Genomic DNA, 21866 nt, shown 5'->3' with positions numbered 1-21866 from the left:
GAGTGAGCCCTTGGTTCAGTTCTCATGCTATACTGCGCTTGCACTCACAGGGGAAGAGATGAGTTTCACTAATGGGTTATGTAGAAGTTGATTGTAGATCGATCTGAATTGGCTCAAATCGAGGCGTAGACGGTGCGCACGGGCGGCGTGGCCTTGGGGTCCGGCGGCAGCCAGCCGGGGAGGGGCCGCTGCTCCTGGGTGTAGTAGGCGCGGAGCACGCGGCAGACGTGCGTGTCGTCCTCCGTGTCGCCGTCGTTCTCCGTCTGCAGGAGCCGCGACTGCAGGCTTGAGAGCTGCGACGTTGTGTTTGTGAGTATGTTCTTGTACCACGAGGCCATGGTGGGCTGCTCTGTGTGGGTGTGGGTGAGAGAGAGAGAGAGGAGAGAGAGAGAGGAGAGGAGGAAACGGTTGCTCTCGTGCTGTCGGGCTCCCCTTTGTCGGCCTGGGCTTGCTTTGTAGTGTTCAGGCTCCTTCTGCGGTGCTGCGGCGCTGCGGGGTGCTCGCAAGGAGACGGAGGGTACGATTTGCTTTCGGGTGCTCGATTGGCGAGTGTCGTGTGGGATACTGCGGATTGCTGGTTCTGTTGTAGAGATGGGCTGAAGAAAAGTCGGACTTGACTTGGAGAGGGCTTTTTGTCGTAGGTGGTCCGAGGTTCGTGCTTGAGGTTTCAACTTGGCGGATGGAACATGAGGGATGGAACATGATCAAAGGAGCGGCGGCCAAGGCAGGTGCAGCCAGTGTCGTTGACCAGAGCTGTGCCCCACCATTCACCGGACCCCACACCTTCACTGCATTGTGCCGCCATGCATTTATCCGATCTGCGACTAACGAATTCTCTAACAGATTCTCCTGACAGAGTCGGGACCTGACAGATATTTGGGAGAGACCTGACAATCACTTCACACAAGTCCATGGGTATAATGTGACATTGCTATGATGACGATGACGATGACAAAAACCTCGTAAGTACCGCCCGAAATCCGCTCGTTTGAACGTGTCCAACCCCCCGCACATGTTCTCACCAGGTGAGCTCCTCCGCCACCTTGGGCCGGTCAGCGACCCTCTGCTTGAGACGCTTGTTGTTGAGCTTGACGGCACGGCCGCGCTTGCGCTTGTCGCCCGACTTCTTCTTGCCAGCGTCGCTGTCGTCCGAGTCCGAGTCATCGTCCTCGTCATCGTCATCCTCCTCGGCGTCGCTGCCGAGCCAGTCCTGGATATCCTCGAGACCCTCGTCCTCGCTCTCCTCAATGTCGGACACGTACTCGACCTCCTTGTCGAGGTCGTCCTCCGACTCGGCCTGGCTGTCCAGCTCGTTCTCATCCTCGTCCTCCGACTCGATGCCCGTGTCCATGTCCTTGTCCCGCTTGGCCTGGCCGTCCTTCTCCATGGCGCCGAGGGCGCGCTTCCAGATGGACTCGCTGACGTTGAGGGGCTGGTCGCCGTAGGCGCCGGAGCGTAACCTCTCGACGAGCTCCCTCTCAATGGTGCGCTCGAGCTTGGCGGCGGCCTCGGCCTTGCGCTCGCGGGCCTCCTCGCGGTTCCGCACCTTGTTGGGCAGCTTGGGCACGAGCTTCTCGCCGAGGCGGGCCTCCTCGGCGGCGATCTTGCGCATGCGGATGTTGACCTGCGTCAGCCGCGTCAGGCGCTGCTTGCACTTGTGGATCATAAAGTTGGGCCAGTAGATGAGCCGCTTGTCAATCTCCTCGAGCGCCTTGGCGTAGTTGGTCGGCAGCTTGATCTTCTCCCAGAGCCGCGACGGCGTGTGGGCCCGCTCGATCGTCTTCATGTAGAGGTAGAGCGTGTCCTTGGTCGGGTGCCGCCGCACCGTGGCGTACCGCGAGTTGGCCAGCGGGCACGACTGCCTGTTGCAGAAGCCCGTCACGTTCATCTCATTTCGGCAGAACGTCTGCTTCTTGTCGGTGCTGCACGCATGGTGTTAGCGGCGCAAAAAGCCCGTGGCGCATCAGCCTCGAGGAGGAGAGAGGAGGGGAGAGGCACATACTGAATCTTGAAAGCACAGAACTGCGTGTTGATGATCTCCCAGATAACGCTGTCGCTCGCCATGATGAACGAATGTAGACGCTTGTCTGAACTTGAGGGGACAATCTGGGTTTCGGGTGACTCTTGTCGCTTTTCTCTGGGGAAGAGAAGGAGAGGGCCGAGCTCGAGGTCGCTCGTCGTCGCTGTCTTCTTGTCTTCAGCTGCTAAGGAATTGGCGGGGGCCTGGGATTTTTTCTTTCTGGGCCCAGGGACAACTGGACATCTGAACTCTACTGAGAACCAGAAAAATTTCAGAGCTGCGGCCAAGCGGCAGGGGTCCCGGTGGTGCGATAAGATAAGACGGCGGAAGCCCGGGGTTGGCAGCCAATGGCAAGAGTCACTTTACACAAGCTCGACGCAACTTCCCCATTTCGTGGGCTGAGTGGGTCGCACTTGCTCTCTGCCGCTCTCTGCCGCTCAATCGAGGTGATGCATCTAAGCCAGTTCAACCTCTCCATCACGAACCTCTCCTTTTCCTCTTGTCACTTGAGGTGCCTCATCTTCCCCAGTCCAACATGAGTTCATCACCGTCCTTCGGCATCTCATAGCGCCCCTGTCCCTCATTCACAGCCAATGCTCCCCATCGCCCGGCCGGTGGTGCTGCGTCTCGGCCGGACTCGGACCCCGTCCTCACAGCCGTGGCGTCACGTCAGCAGCTGCATCTACACCAACACCTGCAGCTTGAGCTGCGGCACAAAAAGCTATGCAGCGCGCGTCTTGTCAGCCCCAGCCCCAGCCTCTCTCCCGAACCACCGCTCCACTGCGTCATGTAGACGGTGGCGGAGCCCAGGGACACGGTTGATGACGACTCGGGTCGAGTCGGCCTTCACCGAGGACACCATCTACGCCCTGTCCACAGCACAAGGCCGCGCCGGCATCGCGGTCATTCGCATCTCTGGCCCGGCCTGTCTGGATGTACGTATGACTGATGCCTTGGGACGTCAGATCACCAGACAGTTGACCGCTTGTCCCAGATCTATCGCCAGCTCTGTCCGTCCAGAACCCTGCCTTCACCCCGCCAAGCCACGGTGCGCACCCTCTACGATCCCAGCGCGCCACCAACGGGCAACGTTCTCGATCCCAGCGCCCTGATCCTCTACTTTGCCGGCCCCAGGACCGTCACAGGCGATGACGTCCTCGAACTCCATGTGCACGGCGGCCAGGCCACCGTCAAGGCCGTCCTCGCCGCCATTCCAAGGTGTGCTAGTCCCTCGGCCATCGTGCGCTACGCTGAGCCGGGCGAGTTCACGCGTCGCGCCTTCCTCAACGACCGCCTCGATCTCACGCAGGTCGAGAGCCTGGGCGACACCCTGGCCGCCGACACGGAGCAGCAGCGCCTGGCCGCCGTCAGGGGCTCGTCTGGCGCCCTGGGCCGCACCTACGAGGAATGGCGCGCGACGCTGCTGGCAGCGCGCGCCGAGCTCGAGGCGCTGATCGACTTTTCGGAGGACCAGCACTTTGATGAGTCCCCCGCCGAGCTGCTGCGCAACGTCAGCGGGCTTGTCGTCGAGATCCTCGAGGGCATCCGCAGGCACGAGGCCGCCGGAGCGCCGAGCGAGCTTCTGAGGAGCGGTATCCGCATCGCCCTGCTGGGACCCCCGAACGTGGGCAAGAGCTCGCTCATGAACCTCGTCATTGGCCGCGAGGCGTCCATCGTGTCGGGCGAGGCAGGCACCACGAGGGACATAGTCGAGGCAAGCCTCGACATCCGCGGATTTCTCTGCCTCTTTGCCGACACGGCTGGATTCAGGGGTGAGGCGAGCCTCGAGAGTGGGGGATCTGTAGGCGCCGTGGAGAGGGAGGGCATCCGCCGCGCCAAGCAGAAGGCGCTCGACTCGCACATTGTCGTCGTGCTGGCCGCCGTTGAGCCGACCCCTGACGGCCATGCGATTGTCTACGACGCGGAGACGGTCGAGCTCGCCGCGCAGGCCCAGGCAGCGATCCTCGTCGTCAACAAGCGGGACGCTGTCGATGCCGCCACCTTCTCATCCCTGCTCGAGTCGTTCCACGCCGAGATAGGCCGGGCGACCCCCGCGCTACGCGACGTGCCCACGCTCGCCGTATCGTGCAGGGAGGCGCAGGATGCCACCTCTCGCGGGACTCGCAGCAGCAGCGGCGGCGGCATCGACACCTTCATCGACACGCTCGCCGGCCTCTTTGGCGACATGACGAGCCTGCCCGTCGAGATGCAGGACATGCTGGGCGTCACGGCGCGCCAGAGGCAGCTGCTGGACCAGTGCGGCGCCTGGCTCGACGAGTACATGGCCATCGCCGAGGCAGGCGACCACCAGCAGGACCCCGACGTCGTGCTCGCGGCGGAGCACCTGCGGTACGCGGCCGAGTGTCTGGCCAAGATCACTGGCCGCGGCGAGGGGGGCGATGTCGAGGAGGTGCTGGGTGTCATCTTTGAGAAGTGAGTTGTTCTCTATCACCCGCTCCTCTTGATCCTTCCCCTTTCCCACCCCCCTCTCCTACCTCTCCTGACATCCAAATGTTGCTGCCTTGTCCTTCTCGTCGAATGCTGGTTCGATATGCTTCATGCTGACTGACATGTGATCCCCCATCCAGATTCTGCGTCGGCAAATGAGACCACCATCCCGCCTCTATCCCGTAGCCTGAGTGCCTGGCAGACGCTGTACGTGTATCGCCCTCTCATACCACCCGAGCTATTGGCTTGGCTTCTCCCGGGGGGCAAATACAAAGAGGGGCCTAGATGCGTGTCGTTGCAGGTTCGCCCGCCGTCAGCGTGCCCCCGTTTTCCCCGGCGGCCGATGAGGCTCAATGTATATTTTGGAACGAAGAGGGAAAAAGGGCCGAAGAGCGTCCCGCGTTTTTGGATCCCATGTTCGATACCCACCCACCCTTTTCACCACCACCCTAAAAATCAGTCGGTGTAAGCCGTGACCATGTGTGAAACGGCCGGCTATAACCATGATTGCTGCGCACACCGGAAGGACAAGGCCGGTCAGCAAGTGGCCCTGGCGAAAGACGGAAAGCACCAATAACATGACGAGGAAGCTCTGGGCTCGAGGCACGAGAGATTGACTGAAACTGAAAGCGCCCTGCAGACCTGTTGCTACCGTTCTGTCTACCTAAGCACTACCTGAGCGCCACCAATCTTTAAAAGCACGCGCAGTCTTTCCGAGAGAGAACAAAAACAAAACACCAGTCTCCACCCGCCCGTGTATCTAACCTGTACTGTAACATGCAACCTGAGAAATTCCCGGCGTGAGCCTCCCAATCTTGGAATGCCAATCCGCGTACTCGTACAAGCTCGTGACCTTGTGGGAGATCGACGACATGCCTGGCCCCCCCTTTCGTCGTTGTCCTCCACACCCCTCCCGCCCCCCTTTTCTATCAGGGCCGCAACACCGTGTATCGTCGTCCAGACCGCCTCCCGCCCTTGCCACGCAGAAGCGGCCGCAGGCGCCGCCTGGCTGGCTCAGGGCTCAGGCTAAAGCCCCTTGATGCCCGGCCCGCCTCCCGCTTACCGGGCCCACGGTCGAACGGCAGCGTCCCTCCTGCCCCACCCCACATCTGACCGTCGATCTGAGACACGGGCGCTCGAACGACAAGGCCAGCCCCCTGAGATATGCGGCGGGCGAGAAAAGGGACAGTGGTGGGGGTGGACCTCTTGGTGGGGAGAGGCTCCTCATTTGTCATCCTCGTCGTCGCCACTCTTGTTGTAGCCCGAACGACCCTTGTTCTGGCCTTCGTCGTCGTCGTCGTCGCCCTTGTTGTAACCCGAGCGGCCCTTGTTCTGGCCCTCGTCGTCGTCGTCGCCCTTGTTGTAGCCCGAGCGGCCGAACGGCGCAGCGGAGGGAGCAAACTCAAATGTGTAGCCGGCCATTGTGAGGATGTCAAGGTGACTTGAGCAAAGTGACTTGAACAGAGATCTTGATGATATGGAGGATAGTAGATTTGTGGTGGCTTGATATGAAGCAGTACAAGCAGGTAGATGAATGGTAGGTGAAGATTTGTATGCTGGTGGAGGAAGTTCAACAACTGCAATGGCTTATAAATGCAAGACTGTGCTGTATGAGAGTGTGAAGCTGATGGTGATTGTTTAAAAAAATCTTCCTCATCAGGGGCACTGGACCCAAGTCTTATATAGAAATCAAAGGCAAGTCTGGCTGACCAGCCCATGACGTCTCAAAGGTAGGTGACAGTGCTGAGGGCTGCGACTGGACCGGCTGGTATCTTGGGACGCAGAGGATGGCCCTCCGCCTCAACGGGAGGTGGAGGGTCAGGGGGACACGACGGAAAAGGCATGGCTCACGCAATTGCGGATGCCGCAAGGAGGTGACTGGAGGACGGGAATACAAGAATATGCGCAGGCGGATGGCAGTGGGCAGCGGTACCTCACTTGAGGCTCGGTGTCTCTTGGGCCCTCAGCTCTCGGTCTGTGTACCAACCGGCTGCTTCTGTGTGGCCAAGGCCTGAGGTCAAGTCCGGATGGGTCCGGCATCCACAGGCAGTTGATCGTAAACCGCATTCTCGGAGGGTGTAGGGTGCGCGTGGACATGGACATGTGCTGTGCGTGGTGCGTGGTGCGTGGTGCGGCAGTAGGCTAGGTTGCCAGGGGTGTGATCCAGGGTATGAATGGGTGACGAACAGAGATGGGGGTCTCGAGACGAATTTCGGGGACGACACCAAGAGACCAGATTGTCAGTATGCCCTGCCAGCGCCCAGAGACCCAGCGACGGGGGGAGGTGACAGGCGGTCGCTGCAGGGCCTGCATGGAATCTCTCTGGAAACGACCCAAGCACCCAATCGTGGACGAATCTAGCCAAGCTCCGTGCGACTCCATAAGGCTGAAGTGGATGATGGAAAGGGTACTCGACGGTAGACCAAGTATCTCGTCAGAGGACATGTAACGTAAGCACCAGCCAGCCACCCCCCCATCGTACCGTACCCTGGTAGGCATGCAATGTACAAAGTAGGCTGCCCTTCTAGTCGCACGATCGTGCGTGTGGCCGGGCTGTGCACTGGTGATGTGCTTGGATGGTGGGCCCAAACTCCGTTTACGACAGAGGAGAGGGGATGAGTAAGGGCCTTGACGCCGAGTAGCACGTGTGGCAGAAGACAAGAAAAGACCGTGGCTTACGCCTAGTACCAAGTGGTGCAGCTCCCAGAGAACGAGGACAAGGGCCAAGTGTTGGTTCCCGTTTCCAGCGTCCGGTGTCCTGATTATGCCTTCCCAGTTGTTGTTCCAGTGCCTGGCATTGCCGCCTGGCATTGGCAGTTGGGTAGATGTAATGCAGCTTGCCACATGCGCAATCCCCCCGGATGACTCCAGGCCGAAGGATGGCAGTGCCGTGGACGAGAGAGTATGACCGTCGGTCGATGATAGCTAAACCCCTATGGCCGAGCAGTCGACAGGTCGCTGCAGTAGAAGGTGCTGCCTGGTAAGGAGTCGACATTTGTCATTTGGGTCTGGCCAACGATGGTCGGTGAATGCATTCGAATGCCGGTACGACGAGCATACGACGAGCATACGACGAAGCATATGGCGACGCCATTGCGTGCCCTTGCCGAATGCACCGGAGAGACTCGGGGGTGCATGGCCCGTGGTGGTCCATTGATGACATAGCGAGGCCCAGGCAGCCCAGGCAGCCCAGTCATCTCACCCGCCAGCGCCCGCGTGACTGGGCCATTATGTTTCGTCGTCTTCCGTTTCGTTTCGTTGCGGTTCGTCTTGCCACGGACCTAATTCCGGTTTGTTCTGTGTTCTGACTGTACGCTTGCTCGTGACGGCCTGCAAGTTGACGACATGGCTCGGTCTTCGCCGGCGGCGTGGGCCTCACGATTGGGCAAGTCGGAAATGAGGCCGTGAGAATTGTCTTCCCATCCCCTGACTTGTTCAGAATGAAAGAGGCAGCCAAAGACGTACGGCGCTCAGCTCGCAGCTAGCAGATGGGGCTCCTCCGACACAGGCTTGACAGGGCATGCGGGGTGGTGGAGAGTCTGACTCCCTACGCTCCCTTGGCTCCTCTGTTGCTTTGCGCGTACATGTACTGGCACCACGAGGTGGAGAGTGTCGGGAGACGGATACGCTAACTTGCTTGCCTTTCAAGGGACTAACCGCCCCTAGTCGCGACAGGTGACACTATATTGGGCCAGCAGGTGATGTGGCGCGCGCAGGCAGCCGTGAGGACAGCGCGGGATGTCGGGTGGGATAGTTCGCGCGAGATACAGGGTCTCAAGCGACAATGGAGAACACCAGCGGGCTTGGCGTGAGATGGACATGTCGTCTTGGATGAATGAGCATGGAGGGGACGAAGGAAAGCGAGCGAGATCTCGGTTCTTGCTGTGAGTGCAGTAAGCGTAAGCACTACACAACCACACAGCGGAAGGGACCTGGGCCGGTAGGCGGAGCAGGACCAGCCCGAGGACCAGGGCAGGGCAGGGCAGGACAGAAGCGAGACCCCACCACACGGCCGCTCCAGCAGGGTCAACCACTGAAACCGGTGGGAGGTGCGCTGTGCTTCAGTGGCTTGCCTGCCTGACCCACCTACCTACCAGGTACCTACCAGGTGCCAGGTCCCTAGCGCTGAAGCGCAGCGCGGCACCAGCGCTTCGGCTCCGCTGGCTCCCGCTCGACAAGCGCCGGAGGAGCGCTGGGGGCCGTTCGCACCAGCCTTACAGCTCCTTAATTCGACGACAGACTGCCACCCCCAACGGTTCTATACTCGTATACATCTTCCAGGCTCCACCATACCGCAAGATTCATGCCTACGACGGCGGCTGGCATGTCAGACGGCATCGCGCAAGCTCTCCAATGAAACGACAAATCGACCACACCCGAGATGACTGCGGATTTCCAAGCCAAAGCAGAATGTCGTCTCGACATGACATTCTATTCCCTTTGCGGCTCCGCGCCACGTGGAAGACGTCCTTCTCCTCGCCAAGGTACCCTGCCACACCACTCACGTCCTCCCCCCGTCTGACAAGACCACGCCCTTCGCAAGACCTGAAGGCACCGAAATATGTCGTCTCACCACCAACCCTCGCTAAGCGCCAGGCGTACAGGTCCAATTATCTTCGGAAGCGCCCAGCTTGGCAGGCCCGATTAGCATACACCCAATCCGGCTGCTGCTGACCACCCTGTGCCCAAAACTCTCCCATCCTCCCCTCCAAGGTGAGTAAGGTAGAATAGCCCCCCCCCCCCTTGTCTGTCATGGCAGCTAGGCAGGGGGGTACATGGTTCAGGCTTCCAACTGGCGACCGATTCCGAGGATCTGGGAGTGCGGCCCCGACAACATGGACGTGGCCCCGGGAGGATGACAATTTTGACTCAGGCGTCCGCCAGCAGCACACCCTCTTTTTCCGTCCCAGCGCATCGCGTGCCGTGTCATGTGGCCTCCCTACCTTCTCTGTTCCTCACTCCCGCTAACCCCCCCTCCATCGCGCGCACCCGTCTCGCCTCGCTCGCGGCACGCATTCCGCGACCCTCCACTCTCTGCCCCGAGGCGTCTCTGCCCCGAGGCGTCCGGCTTTGCCATGTTCGAAAGCCGAGATCAAACCCCGACATATCGGAAAGGCGTCGTGACGAAACCCCCATTCACGCTCCTCATTTCAAATCAAATCCCGGCCCTTACTTAATCAACTCACTCAGCACATGACAACAGGCGCTCACCAGCCCCCTCCCCCTCCCCCCAAATACGCGGTCCGCACCTCTGCGCCGCGTTCCCAAGCTCCGCCTTTATGACGTAGCAGCTCGCTCACCCCTCGACGCGCGCGCAGGACATTTGAAGACAAGTCCGTGATCATTTTGGCCCCCCTCCCCCCCCCCCCCTTCCCGTACAATCATATGCGCGCGATGTGACTCTGAAAGAAAGCGCAAGGGGGGGGGGGAGTGACACATGAGGCGGGCTGAAAAAAGGCAACACGGCTGTTTCTATTTTTCTGCTCTTGACGGATACCATTGTATCCTTGTGGTTCATCCTACAACTGGATACCGAGATGCGTGGTCGTACCGTGGAAACATGGGACGCCCCACGTTCGTAACCGGCAGGGTTGCCCGATTCGGCTCGCCGAAGGGATCCTGCTTTGGACGGTCGAGTGCGGCGCGGACTTGTCCGCAGCAATGGGGCCAGCCCCTGGCGCGGCACCGCGGATGTCGTGAGAACAAGAGCGCGACCTCGGGGGAATGGTTGGGCCGGGGGTCTTCATAGGTAGGAGTGAGTGTGTGCATCTCTGCGTGCACTGGGCTGAGTAATGGGACGCTGGGTGCCTGGAGACTGACTGCACTGCTGCTGCGGAACATGTCATCGGCGATTGGGACGCGGTGCATCGCCCGTTGGACCGTGGTGCATCGCCGTTTGACGGCATCGGGCTTCGCCGTTTGGAAGAGAAAGTGTTAGAATCGCTATTGCCAATGCTCTATCATCATGTGCGTGCGCGCTCTATCATCAACAACGCAATACTTTTCACGTACAGCCTGCCTCCGCGCATTTCGGCTGCATAGAGCACATACACAAACGCCGGATCAAACCATCCGGGCGGTTCAGAGCTCGTCCTTGGCCCGGCCGCCCTGGCTGAGGTCCTCCATGGCCATGATCTTGACGACGAGGCTCGTCCAGCCGGTAAAGTGCTGCGTGCGCTGGCCCTTGCCCGTCTCGGGGTCGTACTGCTCCCAGGCGAAGCCGGTCGCCTGCCAGCTCTCGAAGACGGTGTCGACGAGGTTCGTGCGGAGGCGCGTGTAGATGTCCCTGGCGCGCTCCTGGAAGGGGCCCTTCTGGGTGGCGATGTTCTGGCGCGAGAGAGGTGAGCAAACATGATGCAGGAGCAAACTTGGTACAGACAGGGTGGCGACCGTGGTCGGCTTGGCTTACCTTGAGCTGCGTGACCGCCATGTAGTTGATGGGCATCCAGACGGGGCTCCTCCAGTAGTTCTCGTTTGTTCCGTAAAACTCGTCCTTCGGACTGAGACTCCTGAGTCCGTGGGGGCTGAACAGCTCCTCCTCGTCCGCGAGGAGGTCGAGAATCTTACCCAGCTTGGGGTCCTCGGGCTGCATCAGGCCAACGAGGAAGGGGAACAGCGAGATGTAGCCCTTGTGGCAAACGAGGGCGTGCTCCTCAAAGTCGTCAATGGTGGCGTCGCAGTAGCAGCCGTGCTTCTCGGACCAGTGCAGATCGTCGAGGTTGCGCTCGATGGCGGTGAGGGTCGTCTTGTACTTGTCGACATCCTCCCGCATGCCGAGGGCGTCGGCAATGTTCATGAGCGACTTGGTCATCAGGCCGACCCAGGACATGAGATCGACATGGAGCTCGCCCGGGTGGGGAGGCTGCGGCCGAGGGTAGTCGTCCAGACCACTGGTGAGAATGTGCGTCTCGGTCCTGCCGCGCCACCGGTACCCCTCCTTGGTCGAAAAGGCGTCGCGGTCGTAGGACTTGATGTCGCCGCGCTGCGTCTTGCGGAACCAGTCGTACTGTCGGCGCAGCAGGGGGTAGATCCTGCGGAGGTACTCCTCGCCGAGCTCGACATTGTCGAGGTGCGCCGTCTGGAGGGACTCCTTGGGGGAAAAGGTCTCCTTCTCGGCAGCCCGGGTGCCGTTGTTCTTCCGCAGGCGCTCCATGAAATCCTCAATGATGAGGAAGAGGGTGGGCGGGTTGGCATAGTGGGGGTACTGGACCTGGAACTCTTCGGGGACCTTGCTGCGGGCTTCGGGTCCGAGGATCTGCTCGCGCGCGATCCATCCGTCCTCGTCAATCAGGTTGAACCAGCTCTTGACAATCTCCAGCGTCAGGTCGATATCCCAGTCGGCAATGGGAATGAGGTGGAAGCCCTCGTCCCAGAGGAAGCCACGCGGGAAGAAGGACCGCGAGGGCACGCTGGTGAAGAGCTCGTGGGGACCGTCGAGCTCCTGCTGCTTACGGGCTCGGGCCGCGGCCGCCTCCTCCCAGAAGCCCTCGTTCTCTTCGTCATACTCGGGTGCGTACGACTTGTCGACGAGGTGGTCGCCGTGGAAGAAACCAATGCCGCCGATGAGGTTGGAGAGCATGCTCTTGCCGAACGTCTTGTACTTGTCGGCCGTAAAGGGCGCCTGGAGATCAAAGACGGAGGAGAACCTGCCGTTGAAGAACGCAGAGTTGGTCTGGATCTCCCGAGTGAGGTCGGCAGGCTTGAGCTCGGCGCCCGCCGACGCCGACGAGAAGAGGACGTCAAACTCGAAGGCGCCCTCGAACATCTTTTGCACAATCTGAACGTTGCCGGTTCCGGGGTTGTTCTGGAGCTGGTAGACCACCCACGGAGGAAGCGGGTCCTCGGGGTTGTGCTCCTCCTGCACGGCCTTGACCGACTCCTGGATCTGCTTGTACACGATGCCCCTGGCCTGCCACGACATGTTGTCGGGCGCCTGCAGGGAGTTGACAACGGTCTTGTCGCCGCGCCTCGTTTCCGACAGCAGGTGTTCGCCGGCCGGGCGGTCGCCCTCGCCGTTGGTGACGACGAGCTGGTAGGCGCCGAGGTCGGCCGACTTGCCCTTGAAGGTGATGTCCTGGTCGAACCCCGTGCTGTCGCCCTCGGTGTCGATGGTCAGCTCGGCGCCCTGGCCGTCCTGGGCAATGTAGTAGTGGACCATGGTCTTGAGGTTCGCAGGGGCGCCCTCGCGAGGGACCCCCTTGATCCGAGCCGCCCAGCTGCCTCCATGGGCACCGCCGGGGACCTTGACGAAGGAGGTGGTGATGTCAATGTGATTCGCCTCGTCATGAATGGACTGCACACCGCCCTTGCGCGCGTCGTACTCATCCCAGCCGTAGCCGTTGATCTCGTGCTGCTCACAAGTGTACCGGAAGCCTGTCCTTGTTAGCATTCGTCCATGATGACCAAAAGCAAGACGAATAGAGTGGCTCATCTAGCGCGTACCAGTCTGAACATCTTGGAAGCTGTCGACCTTGGCCCACATCAGCCCAGTCCAGAGAGGGTTGGCAGTCCTGGGCCGGACGCCAAAGTAGAGGTTGGGCTTGTAGGGACCCCAGAAGAGACTCTCGTTGTTGAGGCGCCCAATTTCGCTGGTGAGAATGGATGCCGGTCCATTGCCGGGTGTATCATCGGCCGCCACGACCTGGTGGATGCCGAGGCATTGAAGGAGGGAAAAAGCCAGGACCAAGGCCATGTGTGATTGTTGTCGGCCCATGCTTGCGGTGTTGATTGACTCGAGCAAGCCACTGCTTCTCGAGAGTTTGATTGCGAGGGGCGAAGCTCTCACGTTCTGTGAGACTGACGTAGCTGCCACGGCGGGCTTAGGGTACACGTTTCTGAAGCTGGGGCCACGCAGGGTCTGAGGGGGGTGGTCGCGAGGCTGAGATGTGGCGCGTAGCTACTGGGGCCAATCACAGGCGCGGCAGCTGTGGCGGCGCTCCAGCCCGGTCGTCATCGACAGGCGTGTTCCCGCTGTTACCCCTGAAGCCCAGCGGGTTCCTGAAGCCCAGCGGGTTCCTGAAGCCCAGCGGGTTCCAGTGGCCCAGCGGGTTCCAGTGGCCCAGCGCTCAAGCCTCCACTGGGGCGTCCTGGGGCTGATGTCTCCCATCGAGGTTTCCCACAGGCCAATGGCTGGGATTCCCACTACAACGACCGACCGCTGCTTCGACTCGACTTGTCGACTCTCGGCGTCGACCTCGATTCTATCTCGAACCTCGATATCGACCTACAATACGAGAGCCCTCCACAGATTTGCGCGTCGACAAACCCAAACACGATCGCCGAGCTGTGAAGCGAACCTGCAGCCATCACCAACTACCAACTGACTACGACCCCCCAGCAGCTGACCGACTCGAATACACGATATGGTCCCGGGCCAGCTCCAATCCATGACGTGTGCCCGATGAACGATGCTGCTTTGCGAATACGATTGCTAGAATGAGCCTGGATTCTCTGCTGCCGATTGCGCCCGCGAGGGTCAAGGCACTGGCGCTGCCTGTTGGGCCCATCAAGAGCGAGAGGTTCGCCGGCTTCCTCGAGAGGCTGCGCGAGGAACATGTCGTCCACCTGCGCGATGTCACCCCTGATGGACGGCCAAATAGGAGTGAGTGCGCTGCCTCTTTGTGTGGCCCTCCCTGAAAAAGAGCACATGCTGACCGTTTGGTTCTTTCTCTCCTGCCAGACATGTTCTCGCCGCTGGCCTTCCCCGACGGTGCCATGTTCTACGATCTCAGCACCCACGTGCCGCCCCCCTCGCACCTTGCGCTGTCGCCTTTTGACCTCTATCGAGAGCCACTCGCCGTCGTCGCCATAGCCGACGGCGCAGAGCTGAACCGCGGCGTCTTCAGCAAGCGCCACTCGCCAATAGCGCCGACGACGACCGAGCAGAACGTTCGTGCTTTATACCAGGAGCTCGAAGATCTCCGAGACGGCTTCTCCAAGGCGCTCGTCCACCATGTCCTGATTTTCGACTTTGTCGCTCCCTCCGACAGCTCCATGCCCATTCCCCAGGGCATCATTACGATTCCGCCGATCGAGGCTTGCAAAAGGACAACACTGAAAACTGTCATGTGTGACATTTCCTCTCTCCTCCTCGCCGAGATGACAACGCTGGCCAAGTCGTTCGAGGCCATGACCATCATCGAGTCCCCCGGCAGCTCCTCCGCGGCACGACAAGCCAACGGCACGTCGTGGGGCGGTGACGAGGCGGGCACCCTCTCGAGGCGCGCCTCGCAGCACGTCATGCCGACGAGCTCCCGATCAAGCTCGACAAGCGGCCTGCCCGATCGAGGTCTCGCGCGCATGTCCATGCCTCCCGTCTCCTCCAAGACGTCGTCCTTGCCCTCCAGCAGCTCCACGCCTGATGGCCCCTCGACACCCGCACGGAGCGGCCTCTCGAACCCTCCCACGACATTTGACGAGATATCCGGTGGCGGCTTCAGCGACCCCTCGACACCAGAGCCAAAGTCGGCCACGCGCGCTGGGACCGACGAGCACAGCCGAGCGCAGAGCCAGGACCGGGTCTCCATCCAGGGCTTCGGGCCCGGCGGCATGAACGAGCGGTGGCGCAACAAGGGCCGCGGCAGGGTCCTCGTCATCCTCGGTTCTCTGTACCTGCAGGCCGGCCGCTGGAGCGATGCTCTGAAGGAGCTCTCCGAGGGCGCGACGGTGGCGAGGTCCATCAACGACCACGTCTGGCACGGCAAGGCGCTCGAGCTCATCGTCGTGAGCCTGCTGCTCCTGGGATGGGCCCGCATTGAGTTCCAGGTGCCGGCCGTCTGTCTGCCCCAGGACAAGGCGAGCACGGCGAGCCTGGCGGCCAACGACGCCGCCACGCCGGACGACCCCTTGCAGCCCAAGTATCTGCGCAAGCTTCAGGTCGCGCTGCCGGATCTGCTCGAGCGCATCATTGGGCTGTATTCGAGGATATCTGCCGAACACCTGCCGCCGCTCCCGGCAGCCGAGGTGACGATTCGATTTTGCAAGCTCCTTTCTGCCCTGCACTTTGCCGACGGCAAGCTCGGAGACCGGGCCTTTGAGATGATGGTCTACGGGAAGCTTCCGGAGAAGCCCCTGACCACAGCACCGCGTCTGACCATCTCGCCGACCCGCCAGCAGATTGTGAGCCAGCTCTTCCGCGCCTTCCCCTCGTCGGCGTCAGAGCTCCTGACGGTGATTGATCGAGCTACGATCCTCGCCGGCATCGCCTCCGTCCTGGGGCCTCTGGGCCACCAACGAAAAAAGGCCATGGTCCTTCGCGAGCTCGTGTCGGTGCTCATCGGCGGTCTCGTCGAAGCCCGTACGCGCGGCGCCGCGGACGTGGGCATCCATCCGGCAGCGGGCCTCGTGGCTCTCAACGCAGCACATGGCCGCAGCAACGGCGCCATGGCTCTGGAGCTCGGCGAGGGTGATGTCGAACAAGGCGTCGACGCCTTTCTCGGCATGCTCTGCAGGTCGTATGGTGTCGTGGGTTACGAGATGCACAAACCATCGGCGGAGACGGCCCAGGAAGACGCCGCGCTCGCCCGGATTCAGGGCCAGGCAGCGGCGCGGTTCTTTGGGTTTCCCGGCATCAAGCTTAACATTCTTCGAGCCTGCATCAACTTTTCCGAGGCGCTTCCCGATTTCAACGGCGTGCTCAAGTACTCGAGCGATCTGCTGCGGTCAGCAGGGTCCGGCGTGGCGCCCGGTCCGCGTCGCGAGGATGCCTCTTCGTCGATATCACGTGAAGAGCAGATGCGGCTGGCCACCAACATCTCCAAGACGTCGAATCTGACGAGACGGCTGGGCCTGCAGCACCTCGCAGCGGAGTACTGGGACGAGTTCCTCGTTAGAGACGTGAGCCTGGACCTTCTGCCGAGCACGAGGATTCCCGTGCCCCACGCCAAGAGCACGCTGCCCGGCGCGGCGGCCGCGCGCACGTCGCAAGACGTCAACCCTTTTATCTACAACCCGTTCCTCAAGGAACCCGACAAAGCAGCCATTGAGCACATCCTGATGGCCAACGAGCCGGCGACGTTCAGGGTCACGCTGCAGAACCCTTACGACGTCGAGGTGGAGATTGAGCATATCCGCCTCGACTCGGAGGGCGTCGACTTTGCGTCCTTCTCCGACGCCATCGTGCTGGGCCCCTACCGGACGCAGGTCGTCAAGATGACGGGCATGCCCAAGGCGGCCGGCGCGCTGAGCATCACGGGCGCCGTCGTCCGCATCCACGGTTGCCGCGAGCGGAGCTTCCCCATCTTCAAGCAGCCCTACGCGCCCGAGGGCGAGGCCAAGGTCAAGGCGCTCGGTGCGGCGGCTCTCGAGGAGAGCGTCGCGTCGGCCGTGGCGAGGGCGCCTCAGCTGGCGACCAAGACGATCGGGCTCCACGTCATCGCGCCGCAGCCCATGGTCGTTGTCAAGTCGACGACGCTGCCGCAGTCGTCGGTCATGGTGCTCGAGGGCGAGAAGCACGTCTTCTCCGTGACGCTGGAGAACCTGTCGGCGACGACGCCGACCGACTTTATGCTCTTCTCGTTTGAGGACTCGACGCAGGCGGCGCTGCAGGCGGCCATCAGCAACCGCGACGCCACGCCGGCCGAGCTGTACGAGTACGAGCACATGCTCGTCAAGCGCCAGGCGCTGCGCCGGCTCGACAAGACGACGAAGCGCTTCATCGCGCCGGGCGCCACGGCGACGTTTGCCTTTGAGATTCTCGGCAAGCCGGGCCTGACGAGCGCCGCGCTGCAGATCGACTACGCGCACCTCGGCGTCGCCCCCGAGGCCATTGTCGACAAGTTCCACACGCGCCGCGTGTCGCTGCAGCTGACGGTGACGGTCAACGCCAGCGTCGAGCTCGCGCGGCTCGAGGTGCTGCCGCTGCACGGACGCATGCCGGCGGCGCTCTGGCCGTCGCTGGGGGGGGCCGGCACGACCCTAGAGGACGAGGCCTCGTCGTCGGACGACGAGTACTGCCTGCTGACGATGGATCTGCGCAACGCCTGGCCGAGCCACGTCAAGGTGACGGTCGAAAACGACGACAAGGACGACAAGGAGGGCGACAAGGACGGCGACGGCGGCACGACGACGGTGGAGGAGCACATCCTGCCGGGCCACACGGCACGCGTGGTGATGCCGCTGCGGCGCGTGTTCCTCGAGGACCCGCACGCGTCGATCCCGGCGCTCAACCCGTCGCGGCAGCGCCAGTTTGTCGTCAGCACGAGCAAGATTCCGCCCGACGTCGAGAGGGTCAACCGCGAGGCGTTCTGGTACCGCGAGCGCATCCTGCGCGGGCTCAGCGCGCGGTGGACGACGACCTCGGGCCCGCGGCGCAGCGGCTTCGTCGAGCTCCGCGGCCTGCGGCTGACGCCGCGCATGCTCGAGGCCGTCAAGATTGACGACGTCGGCGTCGACATTTCGGTCGGCGGTGCGGTGCCGTCTGGGGGCAGCACCAGCACCAGCACCAGCACCAGCAACGAGGTCGTCGTCGACGCCTTCTCGCAGCTGCGCGTGCGCGTGACGAACCGCACGGCGCAGGCCATGTACCCGCTGCTGCGGCTCATGCCGTCGCTGTGCCACCGGCCGCTCAACGTGGCGCTCGACTTTACGCGCAAGGTCAGCTGGAACGGCACGCTGCAGCAGGCGCTGCCGGTGCTGGGGCCGCGCGCGACGACCGAGGTGGTGCTCGGGTTCACGGCGCTGTGCCGCGGCGCGTTCGAGGTGACGGCGTCGGTCGAGGAGTACCAGGTGTGGGAGGCGCCGGCGAGGGAGGCCGGCGACGGCGGGACGACGGGTGCGACGGAGACGGAGAGCGCGCGGCGGCCGCGGTCGGACACGCAGGTGATGCTCGACGCGGCGCTCGGCGTCAAGGAGCGGCGCATCTGGCACTCGCGGCAGCCGTGCGTGGTCGTGGCGAGGGACGCGCCGGAGTAGCATGGCATGAGCATGAGCATGGGCGGGGGCATTCATGAGCACGATGACATGATGGATGGATGAGCGGAGGCGCTGTATTGACTGTGTTGTTGTGGCATGTGGTTGTAGCGTTTTCTGTGGTGTGCCGAGGTGCCGTTCACCGAGTTGACTTGCTGTGTCTGATGTTGGCTGGTTTGAGGTTGTCTCGCGAGTCGGCTGGTCTTGTCGAGGGCAAGTTGATGGCCGAGAAAGTCCATACTGTGGTCAGCAGCGCATCAGCTTTTACTACATGTAGAGGGTAGAGGGTAGAAAGGGTCATCAGCTTCTATTTTATCTAGAGAGTAGAGACGGCCATGAGCTTACTTTATCATTTGAAAAGTAGAACGGTCATGATCTTACTTAATCTAAAGAGTGAAACGGTCATCAGCTTTTGCTTGTTCTAGAGAGTAGAGAAGGCCGTTACCTTATTCTTTATCCAGAGAATAGAGACGCTCATCAGCTTTTCCTTGGCCATCTACGACCAGGCTGATACTCCGGATAGACAAGCGATGGCAGCACGTAGTCTACCACAGCTGCTCTTGGCACGGCCAAGGCATGGTATGCTATATTGGCTGAGGACGAGAAGCAGAGACTCGGCACCGGGCTCAACGTCTGAGACGACTTCTCAGACATTGGTTCGCCCTAGGTTCACCAATGCCACGGAGCTGCTGAATGTCTGCCGGTGCTCTGGATAGGGCGTGCGCGGGTCGTGCTCTCCAGACATTCGCCTCGACGCCATCAGACTCTGCAACGCGGCCGGAATTGATCCGCTCATACAGTCAACCAAGCATACTCTACATCGATTGTCCTCTGGCAGTGCACGACGTCATGTCTGTGAAGCAGCTTGTTCCGCGTCCGCTGGATGATGATCCGTAGGCACGTCGATTGTCACGACTACACCCATCGTATCTGAGGACGACGGCGATCCGTACAAAGTCGGCAGACTGCTGGATAGACGTATAAGATGGATGTCCGGACGACGACGGTTGTAATTCCTCGTGAAACAAAAAGACTGGGATGTGAGTCAATGAGTGGATATATCGGGGGATATGCTGTGTATAGTGAACGACGTACTTTATGAGTATGAGGCTGAGCATCCAATAGTATACGGAGATGCCGCGACAGGTACCTAGAGAGTAGAGACGGTCATCAGCTTACTTTGTCATTTGAAGAGTAGACAACAGTCTTGCTTTTGCTGTATCTAGAGAGTAGAGACGCTCGTCAGCTTTTACTGGCCATCTAGAAAGTAGACAACGGTCTGAGCTTTTACTTTGACTAGAGAGTAGAGACACTGATCAGCTTTTACTTGGCATCTAGAGAGTAGAAACGGCCATCAGCTTTCCTCGGCAGCTTTACTTCATCTGGAGAGTATAGAGAGTAGAACGGTTATCAGCTTTTACTACATTATCTTGGAAGTATAAGACGTCCCTTAGGTTTTACCTGGGCATCTTGAACGTAGAGACGGCCATCACCTTCCTTATCATCTAGAGAGTCGAGAAGACAGCGGCAGAAGCAGAGTATGGCGTACTCGTGATGGCGCGGTTGACTGGCTCCGAGGCTGGCCGACGTCCACTTGTGAATGAAGTGATGGTTGATTAATTAGCAGTTGGCTCTTTAACCAGTGGTGTGCATTTCTGGCATTTCTGGTGAATTTGTCCAGTCTACTGGCGATTTGTCCAGTCCACTGGCGATTTGTCCAGTCTACTGGCGTCGCGAGTCATCACGAGGATGGACAAAGCATACCCTCAGTAAGATGCCATGATCAGGCGCCGTGGTCATGTATGGGCAATCGATGGCAGCATCTCCCAACTGATTTGTCCATACTTGTCCATACTTGCCATACTACGCAGACGGCTATTCATGGTACTCAGTGTCATGGCAGCAGTTCAGGTGATCTGGCGCAGGCGTCCTAGCAGACCTTTATAGTTGGGTACTGATCAGTCAGTCTACATGGTCACGTCTTCTGCAGAGCATACGCATGTTGCCGTCCAGGTACTCAATCAAGTTGCGATGAACCTTACGGGCATTCACCATTCACAGGCTCACAGGTTCACGGCATGGATAGACATGTCCAATGTCCAACTCTTGTCCACCACGAATCAATTGATTCCATCGTCAAGGTTCGCCGCTTGAGCGTCGGGGCTAATCCCGGCGCTACCCGACCGACTTTTCTGGAGCCCATCTCGACTTCTCTCCTCATCTTCTCTCTTCATCTTGACCTCAGTCGACTTCTCTCTTCACCTCAGTCGACTTCTCTCTTCACCTCAGTCGACTTCTCTCTTCACCTCAGTCGACTTCTCTCTTCACTCTACCTACTTTACCAATTTCACCCACTCACCCACCCAGACCGCCCAACACGGCAGCATGAGGCCGCAGATCCTCTTCCTCGATGCCTACGACTCCTTCACCAACAACATTGTCTCGCTGCTGACGACGCTGCTCGACGCCGACGTCCACGTGCTGCCCATCGACACGCCTCTGCTCGACCCTCAATCCCCCGACTTTGCCCATGCCTTTGGCCGGGAGCTGGCTCACTACCATGCCGTCGTCTGCGGGCCCGGCCCCGGCTCGCCCGACCACGAGGCAGACGTAGGCCTCATCCGCGCCATCTGGGCTCTCGGCCACGACGATCTGCTGCCTGTGCTCGGCGTCTGTCTCGGCTTCCAGTCGCTCGTGCTCAGCGCCGGCGCCCGTGTCCGCCGTCTGCGTCGCGGTCTGCACGGCATGGTGCGCCCCATTGACCACCACAAGCCCGCCGCCGTGGCGCGCAAGCTCAAGGGCGACATGTTCCACGCCGTGCCGCCGTTCAGCGCGACGCTCTACCACAGCCTCTGCGCCGACGTGGGACAGGACGCCGTGCCGGCGGCCGCGTGGCCTGCGCGCCGCTGGGATGCGCCGAGCGTTGCCCCCGACCTGCTGCCCTTGGCCTGGGCCAGCGAGGACCGAGGCGACCGCGAGGCCAGCGAGAGGATCCTCATGGCCGCCAGGCACCGCGCCAAGCCCTTCTGGGGCGTGCAGTACCACCCCGAGTCGGTGTGCACGCACGCCGCCGGCCACGCCGTGCTCCGGAACTGGTTCCGCGAGGCCATGCGCTGGAACGCCGAGGCCCAGCGAGACGTCGTCACGGCCAGCGACGGCAGGCCCCTTCTCGCGAGACATGCCACGCGGCCGAGCCTCCTCTCCCAAGTCCGTCGCCTCGCCGACGAGCACGCCGCCTCGGTGCCGTGGACCGAGACGACGTCGCCGCTCGCCACCGTCGGGCTCGACTGCGCCTACACGCGCAAGACGCTGGCGCTGCCGCCACACCTCGGCGTGCCCGACCTCGTCGAGATGCTGCGCCGCGGCACGGCGGCCTCGTCCGAGCACATCATCCTCGACTCGGCCAACGCCGACAAGCTCGCCAGCGGCGCCGCCGACGTGCGCGGCCGCTACAGCATCATCGCTCTCGACGTCGACGAGGCCCTGCGCA

General features: G+C 61.2%; 6 protein-coding genes across 6 annotated transcripts in view; 3 read left to right on the top strand and 3 right to left on the bottom strand.

Annotated features, from left to right (window-relative positions):
* The window catches only part of VDAG_08398 (uncharacterized protein), a gene marked incomplete at its 5' end in the record, with an annotated part of 1477 nt that extends 1139 nt beyond the window's left edge, over positions 1 to 338 (bottom strand). The window contains one exon of the mRNA XM_009660123.1: positions 141 to 338. Within this exon, the coding sequence (XP_009658418.1) occupies positions 141 to 338 (198 nt within the window). The remainder of the gene's footprint in view (positions 1 to 140) is intronic.
* Positions 339 to 1018: 680 nt separating this feature from the next.
* Positions 1019 to 2064, bottom strand: VDAG_08397 (MAK16 protein; the record flags this gene model as incomplete). The annotated part of the gene is made up of 2 exons (XM_009660122.1): positions 1019 to 1922; positions 2003 to 2064. The coding sequence occupies 2 exons, from the start codon at positions 2062 to 2064 to the stop codon at positions 1019 to 1021; spliced, it is 966 nt and encodes a 321-aa protein (XP_009658417.1).
* A 777-nt stretch (positions 2065 to 2841) lies between these two features.
* VDAG_08396 (tRNA modification GTPase trmE) lies at positions 2842 to 4457 on the top strand (the record flags this gene model as incomplete). The annotated part of the gene is made up of 2 exons (XM_009660121.1): positions 2842 to 2955; positions 2994 to 4457. The coding sequence occupies 2 exons, from the start codon at positions 2842 to 2844 to the stop codon at positions 4455 to 4457; spliced, it is 1578 nt and encodes a 525-aa protein (XP_009658416.1).
* A 6092-nt stretch (positions 4458 to 10549) lies between these two features.
* VDAG_08395 (mannosyl-oligosaccharide glucosidase) lies at positions 10550 to 13160 on the bottom strand (the record flags this gene model as incomplete). The annotated part of the gene is made up of 3 exons (XM_009660120.1): positions 10550 to 10795; positions 10878 to 12841; positions 12911 to 13160. 3 exons carry the CDS (start codon positions 13158 to 13160, stop codon positions 10550 to 10552), a joined length of 2460 nt encoding a protein of 819 aa, XP_009658415.1.
* Positions 13161 to 13903: 743 nt separating this feature from the next.
* On the top strand, positions 13904 to 18379 carry VDAG_08394 (hypercellular protein A; the record flags this gene model as incomplete). The annotated part of the gene is made up of 2 exons (XM_009660119.1): positions 13904 to 14069; positions 14148 to 18379. The coding sequence occupies 2 exons, from the start codon at positions 13904 to 13906 to the stop codon at positions 18377 to 18379; spliced, it is 4398 nt and encodes a 1465-aa protein (XP_009658414.1).
* A 2382-nt stretch (positions 18380 to 20761) lies between these two features.
* The window catches only part of VDAG_08393 (aminodeoxychorismate synthase), a gene marked incomplete at both ends in the record, with an annotated part of 2636 nt that continues 1531 nt past the window's right edge, over positions 20762 to 21866 (top strand). The window contains one exon of the mRNA XM_009660118.1: positions 20762 to 21847. Coding sequence (XP_009658413.1) covers positions 20762 to 21847 — 1086 coding nt within the window. The remainder of the gene's footprint in view (positions 21848 to 21866) is intronic.

The sequence above is a fragment of the Verticillium dahliae genome, genomic scaffold (assembly GCF_000150675.1).
Source record: "Verticillium dahliae VdLs.17 supercont1.20 genomic scaffold, whole genome shotgun sequence".
NCBI classification, from domain to species: domain Eukaryota; kingdom Fungi; phylum Ascomycota; class Sordariomycetes; order Glomerellales; family Plectosphaerellaceae; genus Verticillium; species Verticillium dahliae.
The sequence above is the reverse complement of the archived record's forward strand: the minus strand, read 5'-3'. Positions and strand labels throughout refer to the sequence as shown.